The sequence below is a fragment of the Phacochoerus africanus genome, chromosome 3 (genome assembly GCF_016906955.1).
Source record: "Phacochoerus africanus isolate WHEZ1 chromosome 3, ROS_Pafr_v1, whole genome shotgun sequence".
In the NCBI taxonomy this organism is placed as follows: Eukaryota; Metazoa; Chordata; class Mammalia; order Artiodactyla; family Suidae; genus Phacochoerus; species Phacochoerus africanus.
The window spans coordinates 110376598-110403867 of record NC_062546.1 but is presented as its reverse complement, the minus strand read 5'-3'; the positions used below and the strand labels follow the sequence as shown (position 1 = coordinate 110403867).

The following is a 27270-nucleotide window of genomic DNA, read 5'->3' as shown; positions in this document are numbered from 1 at the left end:
ATACTCCATCTTTTTTGTTTGTTTGTTTGTTTGTTTGTTTGTTTTTGTTTTTCGTCTTTTGTTGTTGTTGTTGTTGTTGCTATTTCTTGGGCCGCTCCTGCCGGCATATGGAGGTTCCCAGGCTAGGGGTTGAATCGGAGCTGTAGCCACCGGCCTATGCCAGAGCCACAGCAACGCGGGATCCGAGCCGTGTCTGCCACCTACACCACAGCTCACGGCAACGCTGGATCCTTAACCCACTGAGCAAGGGCAGGGACCGAACCCGCAACCTCATGGTTCCTAGTCGGATTCGTTAACCACTGCGCCACGACGGGAACTCCTTTTTTTTTAATCATTCTCAACTTCCCAAGAATTCTCTGTGCTTGGTTTGGAAATAAAAGTTGACTGAAAGGTTATTTCATTAAATTACAAATTTTGCATTATTTCGTTATTTTGGCAGGCAACTAAATTCTCCATCTTAGGATCTTGTTCTAAAAATCCTTTGTATAAAAACTGCTTAAGACACTTTACACATTTAATATGTGAAGTGTGTATAAAATGTGCATTAGTTACATCACTTTTTTAGTCTCAGCATATATATGCTGTGAAAATGCTCTAAAACTGTCTAAAACTCACTACATATTTAAAACCACAACCTAACTCATCTCCTCTCCAAGCAGGGTTGACCCTGTTCACCTGCTGCCCTGGGTGCAGGTCTCCAAGGGGAATGTCAGTGAGCAGCGCTGGGTAGGACTCATCACACAGCTCTGTTCCTCGAAGAGTCACATGCGTTTTCTGAGTTAGGTTGGCATCCTGTCCTAGAGTGGGAATGTTGGCATTTTAAAATACAGAAAATTCAAACATTACCTGAACAATTAAAGAGCACTATAGCATAACTTTTTTGGTTTGCTTTTTAGGGCTGCACACATGGCATATTGAAGTTCCCAGGCTAGGGGTCAAATTAGAGCTGGAGCTGCCAGCCTACACCACAGCCACAGCAACACGGGATCCGAAAAGAATCTGTGACCTACACCACAGCTCATGGCAATGCCAGATCCTTAACCCACTGGGCGGCACCAGGGACTGAACCTGTATTCTCATGGACACTAGTTGGGGTCGTTACTGCTGAGCCACAACAGGAACTCGTCATAACAATTTTTTTTTTTTTGGTCTTTTTAGCTATTTCTTGGGCCACTCCCGCTGCATATGGAGGTTCCCAGGCTAGGGGTCAAATCGGAGCTGTAGCCACCGGCCTACGCCAGAGCCACAGCAACGCGGGGTCCGAGCCGCATCTGCAACCTACACCACAGCTCACGGCAACGCCGGATCGTTAACCCACTGAGCAAGGGCAGGGACCGAACCCGCAACCTCATGGTTCCTAGTCGGATTCGTTAACCACTGCGCCACGACGGGAACTCCAATAACTATTTTTTAAACAAACTTCCTATGGTTGATACCAGTGACATTTACTTTCTGTTGGATTAATGAGGAATGTTTACCGGGTTTTAAACCAGCAGTGAGCTTCACGTCTCTGACTGGGGTCTTTTCGTTGGACTTAACAGTCACAACCAAACAGTACATTTCATTAGTAAGGGCAGGCGGATCATGTTGCAGATGGACAGAGATGTTTGGAACTCTGGAAATGATCCTTTGAGGAAAAAAACATTAGCTAAGTAACTGACTTTTTAAAAAAGAGAAGTATTCAAACTTTGAAAGAAGTAAGACGACCTTCCACAATCTGACCAGGGCCGACTTACATGGTACTGGCCTGGGTGGAGATGCTGTCCCAGTGAACCTCGCTGGCAGGGAGCTTGGGTCGTCTTCTGAAAGAACGCGAGGCCTGTAAGGCTTCTTGGGCAGAGGCAGCATCGCCCCCTCCTCCCTGCCAATTTAAAACCACACATCTTCCTGCCTCGTTGCCCAGAACCAGATCCACGGACGTAATCTAAAAGGAGGAGGTTGGTCAGAAATGCCACCTCATACCACACTGTCACCACCCCCTGCCAACACATCACAGGGAAGGCTGTGGGGCTACAGAGTTCCTCAGACCCAGGGTGTGACAGATCAGAATACCTCCTTGAGTCTGGTCCCGGCCACCTGTCAGCTGCGACACTGGCTAGCCATGTGCCAGGTTTCAACCACTTTACCTTTCCACAGAGATACACCTGACCTTCTAGCTCAGACACGCCGCACGGTACTGTTATTTCAGTACCTGGTGTAGGGCCCCAAGTAGCAAACACTCAATTAGTGCTTGTGGAGTAAAATAATCAAGTTTCTGATAACCACTGACATACTCAGAACCTAATTCCACACATATTTTTCCTGAAGACATCAACAGGATAAGCAACAGAAATCTTTACCAATTGAATGAATGTTCCTTTCAACTCAATCCATTAACAAAATATACTCAGAACAGTATTAATTATGATTTATGTCTAACAGTCTTTCATTAGGGATTCACTCAAAATCATAAAGACTTTTTAAAAAACGGATAAGCAAAAACTCTGGACATTGGTTAGTAATAATCAACAGGGTCAGAGAAGTGGTTATGGGAATATCGGGAGTATGGTCTTCTGCTTCTGTCTCAGAAATGGAACCAAGTGCAGACCACAGCCAACCATTCCCATTCAAGCCCCAGGAAACAAGCACTGCCAGAGACTCACCTTGTTCCAATTGCTACTCCAAGTCATTGACATTGACTGATTTATTCAGCACAAACACCAAGAGGTAGGTAGGTACTCTTATTATCCCCATTTTATAGATGAATAAAGAGACACAAAAAGGTCAAGGAACTGCCCTGGGGCCACAAGCTAGTAAGCAAGGGAGCTAGGAATTTAAACCCAGGTAGTTCGGCTCCAGAGTTTATGCCAATAAAAACATTACTTCCATACTTTCATCACATATTTTCTTTCTTTTTTCTTTTTTTTTAAGGCCGCACCCACAGCACATGAAGTTCCCAGGCTAGGGGTTGAATCGGAGTAGCTGCCAGCCTAGACCACAGCCACAGCAGCACAGGATCCGAGCCACATCTGCGACCTGCGCTACGGCTCATGGCAATGCTGGATCCTTAACCCACTGAGCGAGGCAAGGGATCAAACCTGCATCCTCATGGACACTTAGCAGTGTTTGTTACCACTGAGCCACAATGGGAACTCCCTCATCACATACTTCTCAAAGGGATTTTAATTACGAGTAAATGATTCCTTTAGAATATACACCTTAATTTTTCTCTTTAAAAATAGGCAATGAAAATGATACAGCTAATTTAGTCTGAATTACGTCATACCATGCAAAACATAACTGCTACATACAGTATATATTTATGTGTATATATATGTATGTGTGTGTATGTATATATATGTGTGTGTGTATATATATATGGGGGGGAGTTTAAAACTCCTCAATTGATTATGGAGGCATTAAAAATGAGGTTGATCTTTTGTATTAACAGGAAATGTCAAACATAACAGAATTAAGTGAAAAAAGCCAACTACTGAATATTATGTATAGCATATTCTACATGAAAGGAATTCTACCAAAAAACATAATGACTGGTTTTCCTTGAGAAGTCCAATTTTCATTTTTTATTTAATAAACTTCCACAGTATTGAAATTTCTTCTGACACACACACACTATTGCTTTTATCATTTAACTATTTTAAAAACAAATTTCATAACTGACCTCAATTTTCTTGCCCACATCTTCAGTTTTGGCAACAAATTTAAATAAAAACTTCCTTGTTCTACCAGGAACTAAGCACATCTTTCCCTGAGTCAAATTTTCTAAAACTTCACTTGCTTTGGATGCTTCTTCAATCACACAAAACTGGTTGTAGTCCTGAAAAAGAGGAGAGCAAGGTCACAGTTTAAGAACTCAAATGTCACATGTTAACACTAAAGACCAAATTATTTGGAGCTTATTTAGTTTAACTGCGCTAAAGCTGAAGCGTTATGGAGTGTTATTAATTTTCAAAAGTATTTTATACCAAACTGAAGCACCTATCCACTCACTCCTACCACAGGATAAAGACAGCTCATGACATACAAGCTGACTTCTGAAAACATCTAGCCACCCCTCTCCCTGGAGGGAGAAACAAAGATTTATTCTTTATTGCATAAGATGCTGTCCACCATCCCCTTCTTAAAAAGTTTTCTCTTTACTTGGCTTCCAGAACACTATAATATCTCTTGTTCCTCACCCCCCTTGACTGTTTCCCATTTTTCCCTCAAAGGTCTTTTTCCTTCTTTCTGTCGCCCCCTCAGACTTTCGTACCTGGACTCACATAAAGAGCCTCTGGCTGGCTCCTATACTATTATCTCTTTCCCTCTATGTTGCTACTGAATAAAGTTTCTTATACATACACTTCATGCTATTGCTTTAAAATTCTCAAACTAATTAGAAGGAATCCTTGCGTAATGGTTTGAAGTTGAATAAAAGAACCTGAAGTGACTCAGGTTCATTTAACTAATGCTATTACAGAGACACTGCTCAGTTCTTTAAAAACTATTATAACAGATAATACTCTTTCTTTACCACCATCCAATAGATAAACAAAATGAATAAATAAATCTTAAAAGACTTCTCCCTCCCAGCCTATCTCTGCTTACCTCTCCAAGTTCCCGAAGCCACCAGCCTTCCCTTCTACTAACCCCCATGACCCCTGTGCTCTGTGAGCCTGTCGTCTTCTCTCGCCCATAAACACAGAAGGTGCACTCCTGCCTCCATTCTGTTTTCTCATCACCATACATATTTTCTCCCTCTCATCTTTTTACACCCATCTTAATTTCACCTGCATTCTTATAACTTCCTCTCTTTTCTTTGGCCTGCTATAACTCTATTTCCAGCCTACATACATAATCTAGTCCTCATTACCTACCTATTTGGGAAATCTGTGAGTCTGTCCCGGCCTTGATCCCAAAGTGCTTTTATTTTAATGGGGCTGACATATGCTATACTTTTGCAGGTTCATCATGATGCTACAAATATTGTAACTCTCAACAAATGCTTGCTGGTTAATGGCTCAATATACTCTCAGGGTGACCAGGAAATTTTAAGAGCTCATAACTGAAACAGAATGTAACCAAGATCTTGACTATATCACACTACAAATAGGTTCAAATGTAGGAAATAAGAGTATGATCTCAATTTTGTAGATAAAAAAAAAAAGTTGCTTATATATGCATGCATGTAAGATGTCTAGACTATCCAAGAAGTTAACCGTGATGCCCCCTAGGAAAGGATTTGGAGACGCACGTTTACTATTCACTAAAATTCACTAAGCTAATTTTATCTAATTTAACCCAACCTACAATAAGAAACCCAGATGGTAAAAACACATTAAAAGGTGCCATTACCTGATTATTAAAGCTGACACAGAGCTTAGAAAACCTCATGGGATGTGGACAGTCAGCCTTCAGATAAATATCAAACTGCACGGGAACATCAACGTGAAAACTTGGGGCGTGGAACTTGGCTTTGCATTGCACTAGAAATGAAACACAAAGGGCTGAGTCACATACTACTAGACAAACATTATTCTCTGATCCAGGTCTGCTCTTCACAAAGGCAACATCTACACTGGATATTTTCTGCACTTGAAGCGTTGCAAAGGACATAAATGTAGCTCACTCTTCAAAAACAAGCCAAATTTAAATAAACTATAGCACCAAACCAAAACCTCTTTAATTTTAAAAACACAGCTGCTCCAGAAATGTAACTGACATAGGATTTTAAAGAAAAAAAAAGTCATTTTGTTATTTATTTCAAAATATCTGCCTAGATATTAAAGTATGAACCTTTTAAATAACTGTCTTCCTCAAAGCATTCCAAATAAATCTGAACTAAAATAAAGGAAATCAAGTAAACTTTAAGATTTAAACTACTTAAAATTTTGATCTTTATAAGCCAACAGGGAAAAAGTAAAAAAAAAAAAATCACAGTTTACCTAAAAAATGACCATATTTGGAAAATTCTTTGACTTTTATATTTACTATTCTGCATCTATTCACTTTGTAGAAACACGGATGATTTCTCTGAAAAAAATGCTGTAGATATTGGTTACCCACCAAATGGCACAAAGTCCTGTACGCCTATTGTGAAAACATTGCTGCCTGCAAGGGAGATCCGGTCCGCCCACAGCTTCTGAGCAGTTTTCACAGCTAAGATATCACAGTCAGGTTCAGGGTCAGGACTTTCATTCTGCACCAACATGGAGTGAAACATTTGTTCAGCTAGTTATTAAAAAATACCTATATCCAGATACAGATTTTATATAAAGAATTTCAACCTACCATTAAAACATTTATGAGGTTCTTTTCTATTCGAGATTTCTGGTCATCTTTCAGAGTTGAAGCTAATAGGAAGGAAGAAGGACAAAAATGAGAACTCTAAGATAGGCAAGTGAGCGCACTACCCCCAATTCAGGGTTTAAAATACCGCAGATAAATACCTTTCCTAAATGGCTAGGCACAACTCCGGAAAACTGACAGCACAGCTTTCTAAAAGTTAACCCCAGCACTTTATATATGTGCATTTGAATGCAACATGAAAAAAAAATTTTAGGCCGTATTTTTAAAAGGCAGAAGAAATTTGTTCTTCTCAAGTGTAGTAAGTATAAATTCCTTCACTCAGCAAGGGGATGTCCACGTGTTAAAAGTACTACCAGGTTACTGGAGGCCAAATTACTCTCCCAATTTTAAGAAGCTTAGAGATGCTACATAATTGTAAAGATTCAGAATTTTACTAAACAAACATCCAGTTACCTCTTCCAAGGAGTTCTAGGGAATAAGTGATATAATCTTTCAGTTGGGCCATGAGGTAGGAACACTTCAGAGCTGTGGTCAATATAGACGTGAGCAGCGTCCACCATCCTTCACTCCGATAATCACACATCACATAATCCAACAACCTAACAGAGGATAAAGTGTCAGATACACCGAGACAGCTTCTTGAGAAAGGGTTTGAAGAGTTCTTGGAGAAACTAAAACGAAGTGCTTTACTCATTTCATATGGAACTTCACAAAATCTTACTGAAATAGTTTTTTTTTTTTTTTGTCTTTTCTAGGGCCACACACTTGGCATATGGAGGTTCCCAGGCTAGGGGTTGAATCGGAGCTGTAGCCACCGGCCTACGCCACAGCCACAGCAACACCAGATCGAGCTGCGTCTTCAACCTACACCAGTTGACGGCAACGCCAGATCCTTAACCCACTGAGCAAGGCCAGGGATCAAACCTGCAACCTCAATGTTCCCAGTTGGATTCGTTAACCACTGAGCCACGATGGGAACTCCTTATTGAAATAGTTTTAACAGGTATTTTCACATTACATAAATGTGGGGTTTCCTAAGACTCTGAAAATGACTATACCAGCAAACAGTACTTTAAAAAATAACAGAAATGGAGTTTAATAGAAATATGGAAATGATAAATCCTTCAATACAGATTTCCATTCTAATTTTGCTGTAAGGCAATCAGAATACTTGTAAAAATAAATGGTGAACAGGACTCACTTCAAAGCTTTGGTATAATCCTTTGCATAATAATACTCTTCTCCCATCTGAACCACTAAAATGAAAAAAAAAAAAAAAGATTTTAGGGATTCAGTTTAAAACTACTCAAAGTTGCATGAAATTGTAGCATGTTCTGGATACATACTTAGATGACTTTTCATTCTTGGACACTTATATTTCTTAAATTGTGCAACAGCATTGCTCAGAAGAGTTATTATTATTTCCTGTTAGAAAAGACAAAGTGTGAAACACTCCAGTAAACATCATCTCGTGTTTTCCTTGAATACTGTAAACAAGTTTACAGTGGAAAAAAACTTACAGAGTGAACAACACTTCTCTCCTTCAGCTGAATGGCAAGAATCCCCACCTTCTCTTTCTCAGGATCGGAAAGATCAAAACCTGTGTAAGACAGAACACAACCCATTTTAGACAGCTCATTTAACATAAATCTTTCACACGGACACTGGATGTGAACAATCCCTGAATCCTTTAAATACGATGTACTTAAGATTCTTAAACATTCTAGAATTATAAGGATTCTAAGAAACAGCTTTATTAGCATGGCAACTTCTCTGTGATCTCTGTTCTGCAGGGAAGTTACTGAGCGCACTACTCTTTTGCCCAGTGGAGTCCTCAAGAATAATAGCATCATTCTCTAGATAAAATACATTTTCTGCAGATTAAAGTATATAATTTCTGAACACTTAAGGTTTAAAGGCCACAGAAATTGCTCAAAATAAGTGTATATAAAACAAAAAGCACATAATTTCTGAACACTTAAGGTTTAAAGGCCATAGAAACTGCTCAAAATAAGTGTGTATAAAACAAAAAGAGCAAAGAAATTATTTTTAACGATGTTTTAAAATGTAAAATAAAAATATCATTAAAGTTAACTGGAATTAAAATATTTAATAGACCATAATGGCTTACTAACTGTGTTATTTAAGACAACAGATATGCAAATGTTTTAATCACATTCACAATTTTAAGTTATTCTAAAATGCAGTGACATAAACTAAACATTCTAAAAAGTAAATGTTAAAAAAATGTTTAAAAAGTACATGTCCTGGAGTTCCTGTCATGGCGCAGTGGTTAATGAATCCAACTATGAACCATGAGGTTGTGGGTTCAATCCCTGCCGTTGCCCAGTGGGTTGAGGATCCGGCGTTGCCGTGAGCTGTGGTGGTGTAGGTCGCAGACGCAGCTCGGATCCCGAGTTGCTGTGCCTCTGGCGTAGGCTGGCAGCTACAGCTCCGATTGGACCCCTGGCCTGGGAACTTCCATATGCCGCGGGAGCAGCCCAAGAAATGGCAAAAAGACAAAAGAAAATTAATAATAAAAAATAAATAAATAAATAAATAAAAATAAAAAGTACATATCCTTTAACTCAATATAATTGGTTATACTAATGTAGTCAATGGAAAACTTATGATAACAATCTTTTGCTTTCAGAGATAGAAAGAAAAGGAGGAAAACGTTATTTACTTAGTACTCCTTGTCGCCATGATCGTTGTCCATAAAAGTCAAGAGCACCTGTTTGTGTTTCTAAGGGATCAGGATTAGGATACGTTATAGAAGCCTGTAAATTAAAACACAACCCTGAATAGGTTTACATAATCCATCACAAAGCAATTCTTCCTTAATCTTTGTTAAAATAAAAAGGCTTTCACAAATACAAATACCAAACACATTCAAATATCAAAGTTGGAAATATTTTAACATAAATTCTCACAAAATTAAACAAAAAAGTTTCCTTTAATATCAGTCCTATAAAAATTAAATTGAATAAGTCAACATATTCTGAGAAGTGACTTCACAGTAATTAACTTCGCTACATTTTAATTTATAAACCAGTAAAAATATACTACAAATTAAACTTGATAGTTACTCCATGTGTATAAGTACTTTTTTGCAAATAATGTTATACGGAGTTTTAAAAAAGAAGATACGGAGTTCCGTTGTGGCTCAGTGGTTAATGAATCCAACTACAAACCATGAGGTTGCGGGTTTGATCCCTGGCCTTGCTCAGTGGGTTAAGGATACGGCGTTGCCGTGAGCTGTGGTGTAGGTTGCAGACACAGCTCGGATCCCGCATTGCTGTGGCTCTGGTGTAGGCCAGTGGCCACAGCTCCGATTGGACCTCTAGCCTGGGAACCTCCATATGCCGCGGGAGTGGCCCAAGAAATGGCAAAAAGACAAAAAAAAAAAAAAGAAGATACTCTTTTCCTTTTTTATCACATGGATATTAAACCTTGGTATTGGTGGGGGAAGGATATTTTTGGCACTGGAATTTACAAATTTATGCTGCTTTATAATTTTTTTTAATAATTTCTTCCCTTAGAAACCAAAATGTAGTACAAATAATTGCTGAAAAATGCAGAAAACTTCCAAAAGGAAAAGGATAAAAGTTTAAATTACCTTCAAACCTACTACTGTGAGAAGTATATACATTATCCTTCTAGATTTTGTATGCAAACACTTGAATCATCAGCTGAAATAATTTTTCAACCTGCTTTTTACACTTAATACATTCTGCACATCACACCATATCATTAAATATTCTTCTAAAACACTTTTCATGGCTGCCTGCTGTTCCACATTCTAACAGATTCTCTATACTTGTTCACACTGTTACTTTTATTTTACATTACAATTACTAAGTCTGTCCAAACATCTTTAAAATAAATCTTAATACTTATTTCTTAGGATCTCTTATCTGCCTTAGGCTTCTTGAATAAGAAATTCTGGGTCATAATTTTGAGGCTTCTTAAATTATCATTGGACAGAAATATTATTGCACATTCCAGCCAATATTCATTAATGCCCATTTCTGCATATCCTTACAAGACCTAGTTTTTTAATCATCTTTTAAAATAATATGCTTAAATTATTACACGCCAAACTTTTAAAATACAAAACATTCAATAAAGTCATATATCATATACAAATAACATGGTAGAAAATAGTCTAGTTACATCATAATTTGAGGGGAGAAATATCCAAACATTTAAAGTACTTACTAATATGCAAACTGTTTTTCAAACAATTTTTAAGCAGTACCATTGTTAATATTAACCTATCTTCAGAATAGAAATCTGAAGTTTTAAGTGACAATAAACTGATATAACTATATGAATGTAAATCTAGCTTATCTGCATACACATATATATACACCATTTATTTTAAAGATGTTTATGGTATCTAAATATAATCATCCAACAGAAAGGCAAAATGACATGCCCAGTTTAAGAAACTAGACAATTAACATGCCTCAAATAAATTCTCAAATAGAGTTTTCCACAGAGGAAAAATCCCAGGAAGAAAAAGAGGTCCAAAGTTATCCTTTCCCGTAGGTCAAAATAAAGCACATCCCTTCAGCTTCTTTCCAACAGTGATCATAGAAACAAAACAATGGACTGGTGTGTGACATGGACTGAACTATGGCTTTTAATTTTCTCATCTATATTACTAACTTATTGCCAATCATAAATGAGTTCTTCAAAGAAAAACTTCTGGGAGTTTCCTTCACGGCTCAGCGAAAATGAATGTGACTAGCATCTGTGAGGAAACAGGTTCGATCCCTGGTCTCACTCACTGGGTAAGGATCTGGTGTCACCCTGAGCTATGGTGCAGGTCGCAGACATGGCTCGGATCTGGTGTTGCTGTGGCTGTGGCATAGGCCAGCGGCTACAGCTCCTGATTCGACCTCTGGCCTGGGAACCTCCACATGCTGTGAGTGTGGCCCTAAAAAGGAAAAGAAAAAAAAAAGAAAGAAAAACTTATGCTTAATTCACATGTGAAAAATAGAGTACTCAGGCTAAAACTGAATACGATCCTAATTCCTGAAAATGTTAAAGATAAATATTTATTACACACAAAGGCTTAGAAAAAATTTTCAACACCAGTCTTATCTTCTCTCAAGAGAAGATTCATAAATTTCCTAGATACCAGATAATACAGGAGTCAGTGACTTACTTCATGATTACAGAGGGTTTTTGCAAGCTGCTTGCGTTCCTGGGCATAGTATGCTGCCTGCTGGTAATAGAAACCAGGATTCTGAGTCTGTATAGCTGTCAACCCCAACTTAATAGCTTCATCAAATAAATCTCCAAAGGCCTGGAATCTTAAAGGAAAAAAAAAAATCAAGAAATAACAAAAAGAATGAGAAAGAAAAAAGAAAAAGCTTACTTCCAATATTTATTCATCATAGAACCATAACCTCAACAGACTATATCAAAATAATGCTACTGACGAATTGTGAATTGTGAGGATTTCTTTGTAAATTCTAATACACACTAAATGTAGTTACAGAAAATTTCTGTTTAAGTCAACTCTTCTGTGCCAGCAAATCTTTATAAATATAAACTAGATGTCAACACTGTTCCCACTACTCAAATACATCCATGGTTCTGAGGAAATTTTCCATTTTAGCAATTTTTAGTCATCAGACTCAGAGAGCAAGTTCCATGTCAACAGGTATGTTGCCCATTCACTGGTATATTCTCAGTATCTTGACACATGGCAGAAACTCAATAAATACATGTTGAATAAAAAAAAAAAGTACCATGAATTAGCTGACTGCCACTGAGGGACCGTATGAATCAATATCTACCATTACTAGAATCACACTTACGCTGGATCATTTTAATGATCCTAATGACAAAAATCTTAGTTCAATTAGATCCAAAAGTCCATGCTAATTCCATTCCTCCAAATCCCAAGATTTCATTTAAAAAAGATTCTAAAGTACGATGTAAAACATACTGTTTAGACATCCATGCAGCATGCTCAAAAGACAACTCTGCACTTCCGATTTTTTTCTTACACAAGTCAATGTGCTTTCGGAACTGAGCAATTGCATCCAGTGGGGTGTTGTGCTGAAAACACAGCCTACAGATCTGCAAAATGTAAAATCAAGTAAAGAGGAAAATCAAAGCCAAAAGGCATATTCATTTAAAAATAGGTAAAATTGAGACTAACTTTAAAAAGACTATGGAATTTATGGAACTTCCTTCTCTGAAGTGCAACAGAACTGACTTTCTCCATTAGAAAGGTTATGCTAAAAACAGAGGTTATGTCTTTTTGATAAATGAAATAAAGTTATTCACTATTTGTAACAAAATCTATTCTACAAAATTCAATACTATAGGCAGCTTTCTTCTCACTCCTGCCTGTGCCCACCTAAAAACAAACAAAAGAGCCTCAAAGACTTTTACAAAAATAAAGAGGCTCTAAATGAGACCCATTCAAAACCAAGCGTTACAAAAAGGCTGCTGGGAACCAGGGTGCTCTTTGAGATAAAGAATGTGAAAGAGCACAGCACAATTAATCAAATACTCACTTTTCAGAGCAACTGACTAATCTCGAATTTCAAATTTCAAAAAGATAATCCAATATTTAAAGCCAATTTTCTTTATTTGGAAGTAGAGCTATTACCTTGTAGTTTACAAATCCTGCCATGGTCTTAATTTCCAGAATATTAGTTTCATGGGCTCTCAGCTCATGTACAAGATTATATGCGGTCCTATAATTTCTAATATAAACATGAAAAAGTGGTTAATTATGATATAAACTGATTTTAAGAAAAGATTTCTAAGAGCAAAATTATTAGAAACAACAAAGATTATTTACTCAACAGTTCTTAGCACTCAGCAGCTCAATAATAATATACACATGGCAATCTCTCATTTCCTGAAAACTGATATATTGACTCATTACGTGTGGGAGGAACCAATGACTTTTCACTAAGAACAGAACCACTGCACACTGTTCTGTCATTAACATCTGTCTGTAGCTGACAGGAAATAAGTTGAAAAATCAAAGTGGAAAACTGTCCAGAGATAGGTGAAAAAAAAGTATCATTCTGTTTTTTTTATTACTCAATGAACTTTATTACATTTATATTTGTAACATTCTGTTTTTTTCTTAAAAAGTATTTTTTAAAAGCACCATTACAAGCTTCTCAAATAGAAACTGTATTAGCAAAGAAGGTGCTATTAGGACAGAGGTGGCTCAATAGCCTTAAACCAGTATCTGTACAAGTGAAGTGGGTGTCACTGTTCTTAGGTGTGGGCTGCAGTGAGGTGGCGAGTGCTGAGGAGAGAAGGATGTGAGAGTGGGAAGTCTGGTAGAAGGGGGAAGGTGGAGTTCCGTTAGTTGCTCAGCAGTAATGAACTCAACTAGCATCCATGAGGGCGGGAGTTTGATCCCTGGCCTCGCTCAGTGGGTTAAGAATCTGGCGTTGCTGTGAGCTGTGGTATAGGTCACAGATGCACCTGGGATCTAGCATTGCTATAACTGTGGCAAAGGCTGGCAGCTGCAGCTCTGATTCCACCCCTAGCCTATAAACTTCCATATGTAGCGGGTTTAGCTCCAAAAAGCAAAAACAAAAGAGAGGGGATGGTAATGAGAACGTGAGAAAGTCTGTCTTTTCCAAAAAAAACCCTGTGTGCTCCTAACTTCTCCAGTAACATTTTTCTCTCCAGAACTATTTCTGAACAGAACTGGAATTGAAGGCATTTTACTAATACCACAGATTTAAAAAAAACTACATTAAAACCAGCTATAACTATACGAAGTTGGTGGGATTTATAGATCACAATTTGGTGCTTATCGCCTCCTTAACAACAACAAAAAAGGACATTTCTGGAAAATTCCGCTCAATGACAGATTTATTTATTTCTCTATTTCCTTCCCCCTACTCCCCGTGTATGTTGCCTCTCCTCAATTTTAGGGTATATAGCTAGTTTTTATCCCTTTGCTACACTGCCACTGTCAATCTTAAAAAACTGAGTTAAAGCTACAAAGAGATGTTTTATTAAATTGTGCTTAGAAAAATAAAAACAAAGGGATAAAATGCTTAAGCACTGCCAATACATCTGCAACTATTCTTCAAAGCTCTAAACAGAGTCTTTGAATGAAAAATGATGCTACTGGCAGGTATTATAATTTAAAAAAAAAAATTAACTGGGAGTCCCCTTCACAGCTCAGAGGTTAACGATCCCAGATAGGATCTATGGGGATGCAGGCTCGATCCCTGGCCTCACTCAGTGGGTTAAACATTTGGTGTTGCCGTGAGCTGTGGTGTAGGTCGCAGACGAGGCTTGGATCCTGCATTGCTGTAGCTGTGGTGTAGGCCTGGAGCTATAGCTCCAATTAGACTCCTAGCCTGGGAACTTCCATATGCCATGACTATGGCCCCAAAAAGCAAAAAAAAAGAAAAAAAATATATATGTATATATGAAATAAAATCATAGTTGAATTGAATAAACGTACTATACACCTTACAAAATTCATAGTCTGACTCAAGTAATATTTAATATATATTAAACTCTGAAAACCAGTCTTAGCACAACAATTTTACTGATTACAAATAAGAGGTAGGCTACAGAATGAGAACAATTTTAATATTATGTTTCTGTGAATCATGAAATTTAATTAATTAGACCAGAAAGCTTTCTGACGCTATAAAATTTACTTCTGATCATGAAATTAGGTTAAAAAAAAAAAACCCAAATATTATATTCCATTTACCTCTGGACAAATTAAAGTGAATACTACAAACATGAATCTAACAAATATAAACATTTTAAAGTCTGGTTGTGGTTCAGAAATTGCCACTAATGTTATTGTTAACATAAAGAAAACTTAGTTTGATAACTGTTAGAAACTTACTTCAGAGCATTCTGTGTATCTTGTTTCAACTCACTGAAGAAAGCTATCTTGAACTGATGTCTAACAAATAAAAGCTGAAAAAAAAAGGAACAGAAAAAAGTTAAACATGTTCTCCTAAAATGTAAAATTATAATGTTTCTTAAGAGGAGATGTAAAAGCATGAAGGAAAATATTTAAAATTAAAGTTCAAGAATTATTCCATATAAACTAATTAAAGGTATAAAATCTACCTTTAAGAACATTAAAGGCAAAGAGGACAAAAGACAAATTTAGCTTTCTTTATGCTTTTGGGGCTTTTTTTTTTTTAACAGCCACACCTGCGGCATATGGAAGTTCCTGGGTCAAGGCCTGAGTCTGAGCTGCAGCTGTGACCTATGCCATAGCTGCAGAACACCAGACCCTTTAACCCACTGCACCTGGGCAGGGGATCAAACCCATGCCTCCACAGTGACCCAAGCCCTTACTGTCAGATTCTTAACTGACCAGAGTAGGAACTCTAAGACAAATTAGTTTTTGAGAGCTTTTAAAAGAAAAAAAAAAAAAGAAAGAAACTTTTTCAAGTACAGAAGCCATTTAAAAACATCCAAGTGTTTAAGACATTTAATAATCTCTTCTACAACAATCAATGATGAATCATCTGCTCCAGAATGCAGCTATTATTTCCTTCTTTAGGAAAAGACATGTACCTGGTGCGTTGTTTTATTCAAAAATTCTTTATGAGATTTCACTCTTCTGATCTCAGTGTAGTAATAAGTCTGTGCATGTTCATAAAAGGCATTTTCTAATCTGTTAAAAAAAAAACATTCAAACACTACAGTTATTTTAAACCAAAGTGTTTTCAAGAATTGTATTTATAAGACCTGAAAGTGAAATCCTGACAGAAGATTACTTCATTACTTCATGAAGTCTGGTTTACTTCATTAGATTAAGATAAAAAGTGATGCAAAATATAACCTGATTTTTTTAGGTAAAAAATCCTAAAGATAAGACCTTTCAAAAGTCATTTAAAATTATTTACAACCCAAGAAATAACTAATAAAAATAACTTTCTGGTAATCTGTATAAACTAGGTAATCTCGGAGTTCCCATCATGGCTCAGTGGAAACGAATTCAACTAGTATCCATGAGGTTACACGTTTGATCCCTGGCCTTGCTCCATAGGTTAAGGATCTGGCGTTGCTGTGAGCTGTGGCGTAGGTCACAGACAAGGCTCGGATCTGACATGGCTGTGGCTGTGGCGTAGGCTGGCAGCTGTAGCTCCAATTAGACCCCTAGCCTGGGAACCTCCATATGCCTTGGGTATGGCCCTAAAAGGCAAATAAATAAATAAATAAATAAGGTAATCTCCCACCCTTATTATTTAATAATTTTATAACTTCATAAAAAGCATGAAAGAGACAGATATCTAATAATCAAATTTGACCATTTTTTGTGACTTTAATATTTAGGGTCTAAAGAATAAGAAAACTTTTTTCCCATTATTATAATGGGAAAAGGATGAAAAATAAGAACTGGCAAAGGAAGTGAAAAATAATATTTATATAAACTGGAGTTCCCATCATGGCTCAGTGGTAATGAATCTGACTAGTATCCATGAGGATGCAGGTTCAATCCCTGGCCTCGATCAGTGGGTTAAGGATCCAACATTGCTGTAAGCTGTGGTGTAGGCCACAGATACAGCTTGGATCTGGCATTGCTGTGGCTGTGGTACAGGCCAGCGGCTACAGCTCCAATTCAACTCTGGGCCTAGGAACCTCCATATGCCACAGGCAAAGCCCTAAAAAGACCAAAAAAAAAAAAATTATAAATTAAATGCTGCTTCATTCAAAAACTATGAAATTACAGAGAAACCTAGAAAATATGACCAGAGATGGATAAACATCTCAAAGTCCCATTTGTAAAAAGAACTACATAATAGAAGTAACTTCCCAAGGGCATGAAAGAAAGCTGAATTCAAAGTCAGATAAATACTGGACTTCAATTAAAAAAAAAAGAAAGACTGAACTTCAAGGCTCTTCCTCCTTAGAATAAAATAGAATTTTGAAGCTGTATTCAAAGGGTTTAAACACATCTAAGGAAAATATGTAAGGGAAAAAAAATGGATTAGTCAAAACTTTAAAATTCAATATACTTCCTAGGTTAAGATTTTTAATTTTTAAAACTACATTTTTTTAAATGTTAAAATATGAAAATAATTAAAATCAAATTCTAACTTTGAATCACATAATGTTTGAAAGATTAAGCCGAACTGTAGAGTTCTACTAATAGGAAACAGAAAGTCTAACCTTTTGATAGTCAGAAATATGTCTATAAGTTATTCCGAATGACTAATATACAAAAACAAAAAATTCTTCTTAATGGAGAAATCTAGATTATGTCACTAAAGATGAAAGACAAATTTGGTTTTGGTTTTCAAGTTGGATGTGTATTTGGTGATAAAACACTTGTTGAACAGTTAATACACAGAACTGAGCACAATAGGCCTGATAAATCCTATTATTTTCTTTAAACTTAACACAAAATAAAATCCCTCCCTCCCTTTACATAAGAGGGTTGTTACAGAGATATCTCTGAATATAGGCTAAGTGCTCTAAGACTTTATAACTTAAATCAAACACTTCCGTTCTATTTGAGGGTAGCAGTTTTTTAGTTGTTTTTTTTTTTCATCTACACACACACACACACACACACACACACACACACACACGACTTGCTCAAAAAACAAAAAGGAATGACAATCTAATCAAGAAATGAGGAGGTTAGTAAAAAGGCCATTCTTTTAATGGATATCCCAAGATTATACTGTTAAGGTACCAGCAAAAAATTAAGAATGCTTTTCTGAGGAAGCAGACCTTGAGTTTGAGCTGTACAACCAGAAATCCAACTAGTTCAGTCTTCCCATTCAGTGATTTAAACTAGCTGAGTGTTAAGTATCCAGGCTTCTCCATGACATTCCTCTGCCTCCAAATAGCCACAACTTCCCTCCCACTAACCTACACCTTCACAGCATAGCTGTGGACCTTCCTGGACCACATCTGTCCATGTGTTCCCTGAAACCCTAGAGGACTGACAAGCTTGATCATGATTTCACGGTGCAATGCTTTCTGGTATTTAGCATGGGTGTTTTCACTCTCACCAACTAAATTTAGTTCCTCCATGAAGGGAGGAACCTACTCAACTTGTTCAGAACCGGACAAGATATTCCCACACTCACCACACGTGGATATATACATATACACATGTATAAAATGCATACAGACACTTGCATTTTTAATTTATTATCTGACCTGCCTCAAAAGAGAACTGATTCTACCAGGTATCTTTTTTTTTTTTGGCTTTTTTTTTAGGGCCTCACCTGCAGCACATGGAGGTTCCCAGGCTAGGGGTTGAATTGGAGCTATGGCTGCTGACCACAGCCACAGCAACACAAGATCCGAGCCGCATTTGCCACCTGTACCACAGTTCACGGCAATGCTAAATCCTTAACCCACTGAGCAAGGCCAGGGATCAGACCTGCGTCCTCATGGATGCTAGTCAGATTCATTAACCACTGAGCCACAACAGGAACTCCTCTACCAGATATCTTAGATTAAAATTTTCAGAAATAGCAACAACAACAACAACAAAAAAGACAAAAGACAAAAAAAAAATGGAGTTCCCGTCGTGGCGCAGTGGTTAACGAATCCGACTAGGAACCATGAGGTTGCGGGTTCGGTCCCCGCCCTTGCTCAGTGGGTTAACGATCTGGCGTTGCCGTGAGCTGTGGTGTATGTTGCAGATGCGGCTCTGATCCCGCGTTGCTGTGGCTCTGGCGTAGGTCGGTGGCTACAGCTCCGATTCAACCCCTAGCCTGGGAACCTCCATATGCCGCGGGAGCGGCCCAAGAAATAGCAACAACAACAACAACAAAAAAGACAAAAGACAAAAAAAAAATTTGATTACAGGGAATTCCCTGGTGGCTCAGCAGGTTAAGGATCTGGCATTGTCACTGCTATGGCTCTGGTCGCAGCTGTGGCACATGTTTGATCCCTGGCCTGGGCACAGCTGGGGGAAAAAAGTAGAAAAAATTTTTGATTACAAGCAGTTCCCTACTCTAGTGACTTATCAGAGAATACGTGGTATTCATCTCAGCCAAATTAGTACAAAGGTACCATAATCTGCTGCCACTGCCCTAGCACATCAATTAGGCACAGTTTTTAGAGGATGCAAACACACCTTAGCCGCTACAGCTGAACTCTGAAAAGCTCTCACTAACTAACACTCAAGAAACAGAGCTATCAGTTTTCATGTGAAGGACATTCAAGCTTCCAAACTACAGATGCAGGAGTTCCCCTCGTGGCTCACGAAAATGAATCCAACTAGGAACCATGAGGTTTCGGGTTTGATCCCTGGCCTTGCTCAGTGGGTTAAGGACCTGGTGTTGCTGTGAGCTGTGGTGTAGGTCAGAGGCGGCTTGGATCTAGCGTTGCTGTGGCTCTGGCGTAAGCTGGCAGCAACAGCTCTGATTCGACCCCTAGCCTGGGAACCTCCACGTGCTGCAGGTGCAGCCCTAAAAGACAAGGGGGGAAAAAAAACCTATAGATGCAGATTTAAGTCCAAAAGAAAAGATGCTTTCCTGAATTTTGCCAGCCATGTAATAGGCAAAAATATCCCCACAACTCTGGGGGACAGAGGAAGGAACTCCTGAATACTTAAAAGGAAGTTACTACTGAAGTTAGGTCGTGGGCTAAAAGCTGAACATACTGAGGATAAGTGGAGCAGAAGCAAATGTATCATCCCTCCCTCTTTCGCCCTTTAGCGGGAAGGGGAGTACGGGGGAGAGTCACGTCCTGCTTCAATACCATTCCACCCATCACTGCCCACAGCAGTCCCAATTCCTACCTCATGGAAAGGCAAACAGATCAGAGATCCCAAATCCAACTGTATGGATCTGTGTACATGTGTGTACGCTATTTCATCTTTTTAACGAGTTCAGACCCATTTAAACTTTGTCTGAAATAGTTTTAAGCTAGTTAGAAAATTCTTTCCAATGTATCCAAGAGTGTAGCTGATGATAATGATGACAGCAAATACTCATAGGGACCACATATTTAAATCAATCTCAGGGAAAAAAAAAAAACCCACATAATGATGAAATACTTCATTTTCAGCACATTCTCTATAGCACAACTTTCCCCTGAAAAGCAATCACTTTCTTACTTGTTAATTAAAATGTCACCTTTATTTTGAAAGGCAAAGAATGATTAAAAAAAAAAAAATCTGCTGGTTAGCATGACATTGACAGCCTAATATCCCAAGAGGAAAGTTCTGAGAATGTTCAACACTTGCCTTTTTATAAAAGAAAATTGCTTAACTCATGTCAAGTTTGACATTGTTTGAAGTATTTTGCCTTGCAGTTATCAGTGAACCTCTGAAGTACAAGAGTCTCACAATAACTCAACACATTACAAAAGTTTTAAAACCATTCTAGCACTTCAACACTTCCAAAAAGAATTTAACCAAATCGCTGACATCTTTGTAGCTCGTACACTTAATACATCAAAATGTCCCAAAAGCACGTGACTGGTGCCCCCGGCAGCCCTGCTGATTCCCCCAGATCAGATGCTGAATGTGAAAATTTACTGCTACTCAGCTTTCCTCTCTCTCTTAGGATAAACTACAAATACGAAGAAAGGATCTAATAATGCCTTCCCTCTTCCCAGTGGACTGTCTCACGCGCCCCTGGTGCTCACATCCGTACTTTGGAGGTCTGGGATCCAGAGCCCTTGCTTTTCACGTCAGTCATTTTGACTCTACATGCCTTATTTCAATGTTTCATTATCCCCAATAAGATCTGAGTGGTTGCATTTCTGTTTCTCTTGTATCTGTCATAGAACTAAATGTGAAAGCTGAAGAGGGTGGGACCACTAAGAGTTAAGGAAGGACTGCTCAACCTCAGCACCACAGGTATTCTAGACCAGGGAATTCCTTGCTGTGTGGGGCTGACCCGTTCACTGCAGGATACACAGCAGCATCCATGGCCTCTCCCCAGTAGCAGCCAGCAGAGGAAGCCCTGGGTCATGATGATTGTAAATATCTTGGGGCATTACCACATGTTTCCTGGGGGGCAAAACCACCCCAGTTAGGAAGCCCTTGGATTAAGGAATGGGATAGAGGACAACCACTTTTTAAAGAAGACTGCCTGTGTACTAAACCTTAAAGGTTGAGTATGAGAGATGGGCGTTCCCTGATGGTCTGGTGGTCAGGATCTGGCACTGTCACCACTACAGCAGGTTCAATCCCCAGTCTAGGAACTGAGATCCAACATTCCCACCTCAAATTGCTGCACACCATATTTAAAACAAAGTTAAGTGTGAGAGAGCCCAGAAAGGGGAGCTGGAAGACAGGAGGTACCATGAAAGCCCACTGATGAGAGAGAGCATTGTGAACAAAATGCAGAGTTACCAGGAGGAATTATCAAATCTGGAGACATAGCCCAAAGCCAGCCGTGAGGCCAGGTGGGGGGGGGGAGGGGAGCCGAGGTAGAGGAGAGGGAAGAACACTCGTGGGGCAACCAGTCACCTAAAAGCAGCCCCTCCCCTCTGGGCTCCTGTGGGCTATACGCTCACACTTAACAAAACAAAGCTCCCTGTCCCTTTCCTCTGCATTCTGGGCCATCGGCTCAATTTTACCCTCAGCATGACCCATGTGACTTTCTGTGGTGTCACTGCTACTGATGACCACTATTTTGCTAACTGCACTGAAGCTGTCTGCGGTTCGTCTTTCCCTCTGACCGTCTTGCTACTCCAAGCTCTCTCCTCAGAAGCCAGGTCACTTATGCACCAATGAGAATGCCAGGCACCTTCCTGGGACAGATCACTGTCAGCAGTTGGCTTCTGAGACATAGGAGCAAACGCAAGAGAAACAATAATCAAAGATGAACTACACTATTCTTGACTTGAAGAAAGATACATATGCAGAATAAAAAGGAAAACCATTTTATAATTAAAATCAGTAAAAAATATTCATGTTGAAATACATACTAGTCAGAAATTTAATACTGTAAAACTTCTCTGCAGAACTGAATGCTAGAGTGGGCACAGAGGTAACCTACCTCAACATAATAAAGGCTGCATATGACAAACCCAAAGCGAACATCATTCTCAATGGTGAAAAGTTGAAAGAATTCCCACTGAGATCAGGAACAAGACAAGGATGTCCTCTCTCACCACTACTCTTCAACATACTTTTGGAAGTCCTAGCCACAGCAATCAGAGAAGTAAAAGAGATAAAAGGAATCCAAATTAGAAAGGAAGAAGTAAAACTATCACTATTTGCAGATGGCATGATATTATACCTAGAGAATCCTAAAGACTCTACCAGAAAACTATTAGAGCTCATCCATGAATTTGGCAAAGTCACAGGATAGAAAATTAATACACAGAAATTGACTGCTTTTCTATATACTAACAATGAAAGATCAGAAAGGGAAAATAGGGAAGCAATTCCATTTACCATGGCATCCAAAAGAATAAAATACTTAGGAATAAACCTACCTAAAGAGACAAAAGACCTGTACTCCGAAAACTGTAAGACACTGATGAAAGAAATCAAAGATGACACAAACTGATGGAAAGACATACCATGCTCTTGGATTGGAAGAGTTAATATTATCAAAATGACTGTACTACTTAAGGCAATCTACAGATTCAATGCAATCCCTATCAAATTACCAAGGACATTCTTCATAAAACTCGAACATAAATATTTTAAAGTTTGTTTGGAAGCACAAAAGACCCAGAATAGCCAAAGACATCCTGAAAAAGAAAAATGGAGCTGGAGGAATCAGGCTCCCAGGCTTCAGACTATACTACAAAGCTACAGTCATCAAAAACCATATGGCACTGGCACAAAGACAAATATAGATCAGTGGAACAGAACAGAAAGCCCAGAATTAAACCCACGCACCTACAGCCAACTAATCTGTGACAAAAGAAGTAAGAATATACAATGGAGAAAAGACAGCCTGTTTAATAAATGGTGCTGCAAAAACTGGATAGCCACATGCAAAAGAATGAAATTAGAATATTCCTTGATACCACACACAAAAATAAACTCAAAATGGATGAAAGATCTAGATATAAGACCAGATACCATAAAACTCTTAGAGGAAAACAGACCAAACACTATTTGACATAAAAGACAGCAACATCTTCTCAGATCCACCTCCTAGAGGAATGACAATAAAAACAAAAATAAACAAATGGGACTTAATTAAACTTAAAAGTTTACAGGAAACTCTAAAAAAAAACGAAGACAACCCACAGAATGGGGGAAAATCTTCACAAATGAATCAACTGATAAGGGATTTAATCTCCAAAATTTATAAACACCTTCTGCAGCTCCATACCAAAAAAACAAACAATCCCATAGACAAATGGACAGAAGATCTAAACAGACAATTCTCCAAAGAAGACATACAGATGGCCAAAAAACACGTGAAAAGATGTTCAACACCACTCATTATTAAAGAAATGCAAATCAAAACCACTATGAGGTACCACCTTACACTGTCCAGAATGTCCATCATCAAAAAGTCTACAAACAATAAGTGCTGAAGAGGGTGTGGAGAAAAAGGAACCCTAATACACTGTTGGTGGGAATGTATATTGGTGCAACCACTGTGGAAAACTGTTTGGAGATTCCTCAGAAAATTAAAAATAGATCTACCATTTGATCCAGCGATCCCACTCCTGGGCATCTATCCAGAGAAAACCGTGACTCGAAAAGACACGTGTGGTATTCCCGTCATGGCACAGTGGAAATGAATCCAACTAGGAACCATGAGGTTTCAGGTTCGATCCCTGGCCTCCCTCAGTGGGTTAAGGATCCAGCGTTGCTGGGAGCTGTGGTATAGGTCGCAGAGATCTTGAGTTGCAGTGGCTGTGGCACAGGCCAGCAGCTATAGCTCCAATTAGACCCCTAGCCTGGGAACCTCCATATGCCATGGGTGTGACCCTAAAAAGACAAAGAAAAAAAAAAAAGAAAGAAAAGACATATGTACTCCAATGTTCACTGCAGCGCTATATACAATAGCCAAGACATGGAAATAACCTAAATGCCCATTGACAGAGGAGTGGATCAAGAAGATGTGGTACATATACACAATAGAATATTACTCAGCCATAAAAAGGAAGAAATAATGGCATTTACAGCAACTTGGATGGACCTAGAAATTAAAATGCTAAGTGAAGTCAGTCAGACAATGAGACACCAACATCAGATGCTATCACTTACATGTGGAATCTAAAAAAAGGACACAATGAACTTCTTTGCAGAACAGATACTGACTCACAGACTTTGAAAAACTTCTGGTTTCCAATGAGACAGGCTGGGGGGTGGGGGGATGCACTGAGGGTTTGGGATGGAAATGCTATAAAATTTGGTTGTGATGATTGTTGTACAACTATAAATGCAATAAAATTCATTGAATAATTTAAAAAAATAAAAAGAACTGAACACTAGAAAACAATGGACAACAGTCACATAATTGATGATAGGATACCATGTATATCACACACTCTATACACAAAGGCTTTATAATGATGTTTAAGACACGGTGGAGCTCAGACCTGTCTTAAGTAAATACATCAACACATCACAAATGAAGCAAAACAGAGGCCAGAAATAGAGACACTGTCATATAAAGGGCACATGGAGTTATTGAAAAGGACAATGGAAAAACATGTATAAATATTTTTAAATGAAATTGACCTAGATGTACACCTGGTATCAGTGAGATGATGCTAAGTGGTAGTTCGGTATGTATTATGAGATTACATTTGTATTTGTGTGTGTGTGTGTGTGTGTATTATAAATGTTACATATATTTGTTCTTATATAAAAAAACATATTCTTGAAGGAACCTTAAGAAATTGTTGATAGTGGTTACCTCAAAGAATTGGGGAAGCTTAAGGAAATAACAAAGACTTTTATTTTCTGATCTCCTCTGTATCACTGGAACTTTTTCCCATTTTTTTAATGAATAGGTTTAGGCTACTAATATCTCAATACCTAATGAACACTCTAAAGAAAAGTGTTAAAGGCCTTCATTTACCTTATAATATAACCCACAAGGTGGTCCGTATGGGGCAGTACAAACAAAGACTTTCCTGAGAGTTCGCAGGCATTACATAAGGCTGCAGCTCTTTCAGAAGCAATGACGTCTTCCCCTGGTTACAAGTTCCATAAGGAGAGAAAATAATTAATGTATTTTTCTAAAAGAATATTTCCCCAAATCGGGACAATAAGGAAAAAACCCAAACCACTTTCCCCCATGTCTATAGGACCCCTAGGTCCTCAAGAGCACTATGGCGTGCTTAGAACTTAGGCATGCAGGGAGCTCCCATCATGGCTCAGCAGTAAGGAATCCGACTAGTATCCATGAGGATGCGGGTTCGATCCCTGCCCTCACTCAGTGGGTTAATGATCCAGCATTACCATGAGCTGTGGTGTAGGTGACAGATGCAGCTCGCATCTGGAGTTACTATGGCTCTGGTATAGGACAGTGGCTATAGCTCTGACTCAATCCCTATGGGAACTTCCGTATGTCAGAGGTGCAGCCCTAAAAGACAAAAGAAAAAAAAAGGAAGAAGTTACAGTATACAGAGCTGTCAGGGGAACACTGGAATTCTCCACTGCGCCAAGATGGGCCAAGTAATGCCAACAGATACACCACATAATTGTTTCAAAAGCCATAACTAAAAATGGAAGCAATAATTCATGAAAGTGGTTCCCAAAACTATTTAAGATGCTTCGAGTTTCAACATAGAAACAAACAAAATATTTTCACTTCTAAAAGTCTGAGATGATAGAAGAAACAAGCATTTAAAACTAAAACATTTCTCACAGGAAATTAGAAATCCTACAGCATTTTTCTCTGCCCTACTTCAAATTAAGAAAACAATATTACACAAAGGATAGAATTTTAAATAGATCTCAGATAAGCAAAAAAAAACCCTCTTTTAAAAAAATCAAGTCAATAACTATTTTGTCAAATGCTATGTGCTGATATGGGGAGGTAAGTGGAACTGGGGAAGCAGGGCTTAAGATCTGCATTCTTTAATGTTTTTCTTTTTTTTTTACAATAAGCCATTTATTCATGCATTACTGGTACTTTTTAAAATTAACACATCATCTTTTCCATAACTGATCGCACAAAAGATTTTAACATTAAAAACTACGTCTCTTGGTAATAAGAATTGGAGGGGTGAACCAATCAATTAGTTGTTAATTAATCTTTTGCTACCTGGAGGCAAAGGGGTTTTCTTCTGAATGAGAACCACTGCAACTTTTGTGTTTCTGCCTTGTAAACTCTGCCTGCAGTGGAAAAATAACAATAAAATTAAGTTGTTTTAATTTAAAAAATGTATTCAAGACTTTCGAAAAGTATAAGCTTGATAATTCAACCAAAAACAGACAAATTTCCATTTAAAAAACCCAAGATTAGGGGAACTCTTTTCCTGCACACATAGAAACATATTATGCCACAACAAATTAAATTTTAAATGTATAATTTCACATCAAGCTTCTATTCCTTACAAAAATCTGCCTTAAAAGTTTAGTAACACACTTTGTAAATCAACTATACTCTAGTAAAAAATTTTTTTAAAAGTTTAACATATACTTTACTGTAAAAGTTACACAACTTATTTCTTTATAGTGATACATTACAAAGTAGTCATCCAAAAGAATTATTATGAATTAATAATTACTTAGTAATAATTCTTAATTACTATGAAACAAATGATAAAGCAAAAAGTGTTTTATGATACTAAACAGCAAATCATTATATCTTTGAAAAAAAAAACACTATAAGAGCAAGAAAAAGCATTTGGAAACTCAGACCAATTTGTCTTCCAATTTCTTCATATTGCTTAGCATTATTTAAGTTAACAGTAATGCTACCAGTCATGCAGACTTTTTTTTTTTGCTGCACCCCAGCATGCTGAAGTTCCTGGGCCAGGGGTCAAACCCAAGCCACAGAGTGACACAAGCCACAGCAGTGACAACACCAGACCCTTAACCTGCTGTGCCACCAGGGAACTCCAGGACTACTGTGATTTTAA

General features: G+C 38.1%; 1 protein-coding gene across 1 annotated transcript in view; it reads right to left on the bottom strand.

Annotated features, from left to right (window-relative positions):
- The window catches only part of TRAPPC11 (trafficking protein particle complex subunit 11), a 49934-nt gene that overhangs the window by 17848 nt on the left and 4816 nt on the right, over window positions 1–27270 (bottom strand). The window contains 19 exon segments of the mRNA XM_047772319.1: window positions 676–797; window positions 1479–1627; window positions 1737–1924; window positions 3662–3817; window positions 5335–5465; window positions 6046–6178; window positions 6271–6332; window positions 6742–6887; window positions 7490–7544; window positions 7635–7713; window positions 7809–7888; window positions 8975–9068; window positions 11465–11612; window positions 12254–12387; window positions 12926–13022; window positions 15164–15237; window positions 15850–15949; window positions 25260–25374; window positions 26451–26521. Of these exon segments, the coding sequence (XP_047628275.1) occupies window positions 676–797; window positions 1479–1627; window positions 1737–1924; window positions 3662–3817; window positions 5335–5465; window positions 6046–6178; window positions 6271–6332; window positions 6742–6887; window positions 7490–7544; window positions 7635–7713; window positions 7809–7888; window positions 8975–9068; window positions 11465–11612; window positions 12254–12387; window positions 12926–13022; window positions 15164–15237; window positions 15850–15949; window positions 25260–25374; window positions 26451–26521 (2134 nt within the window).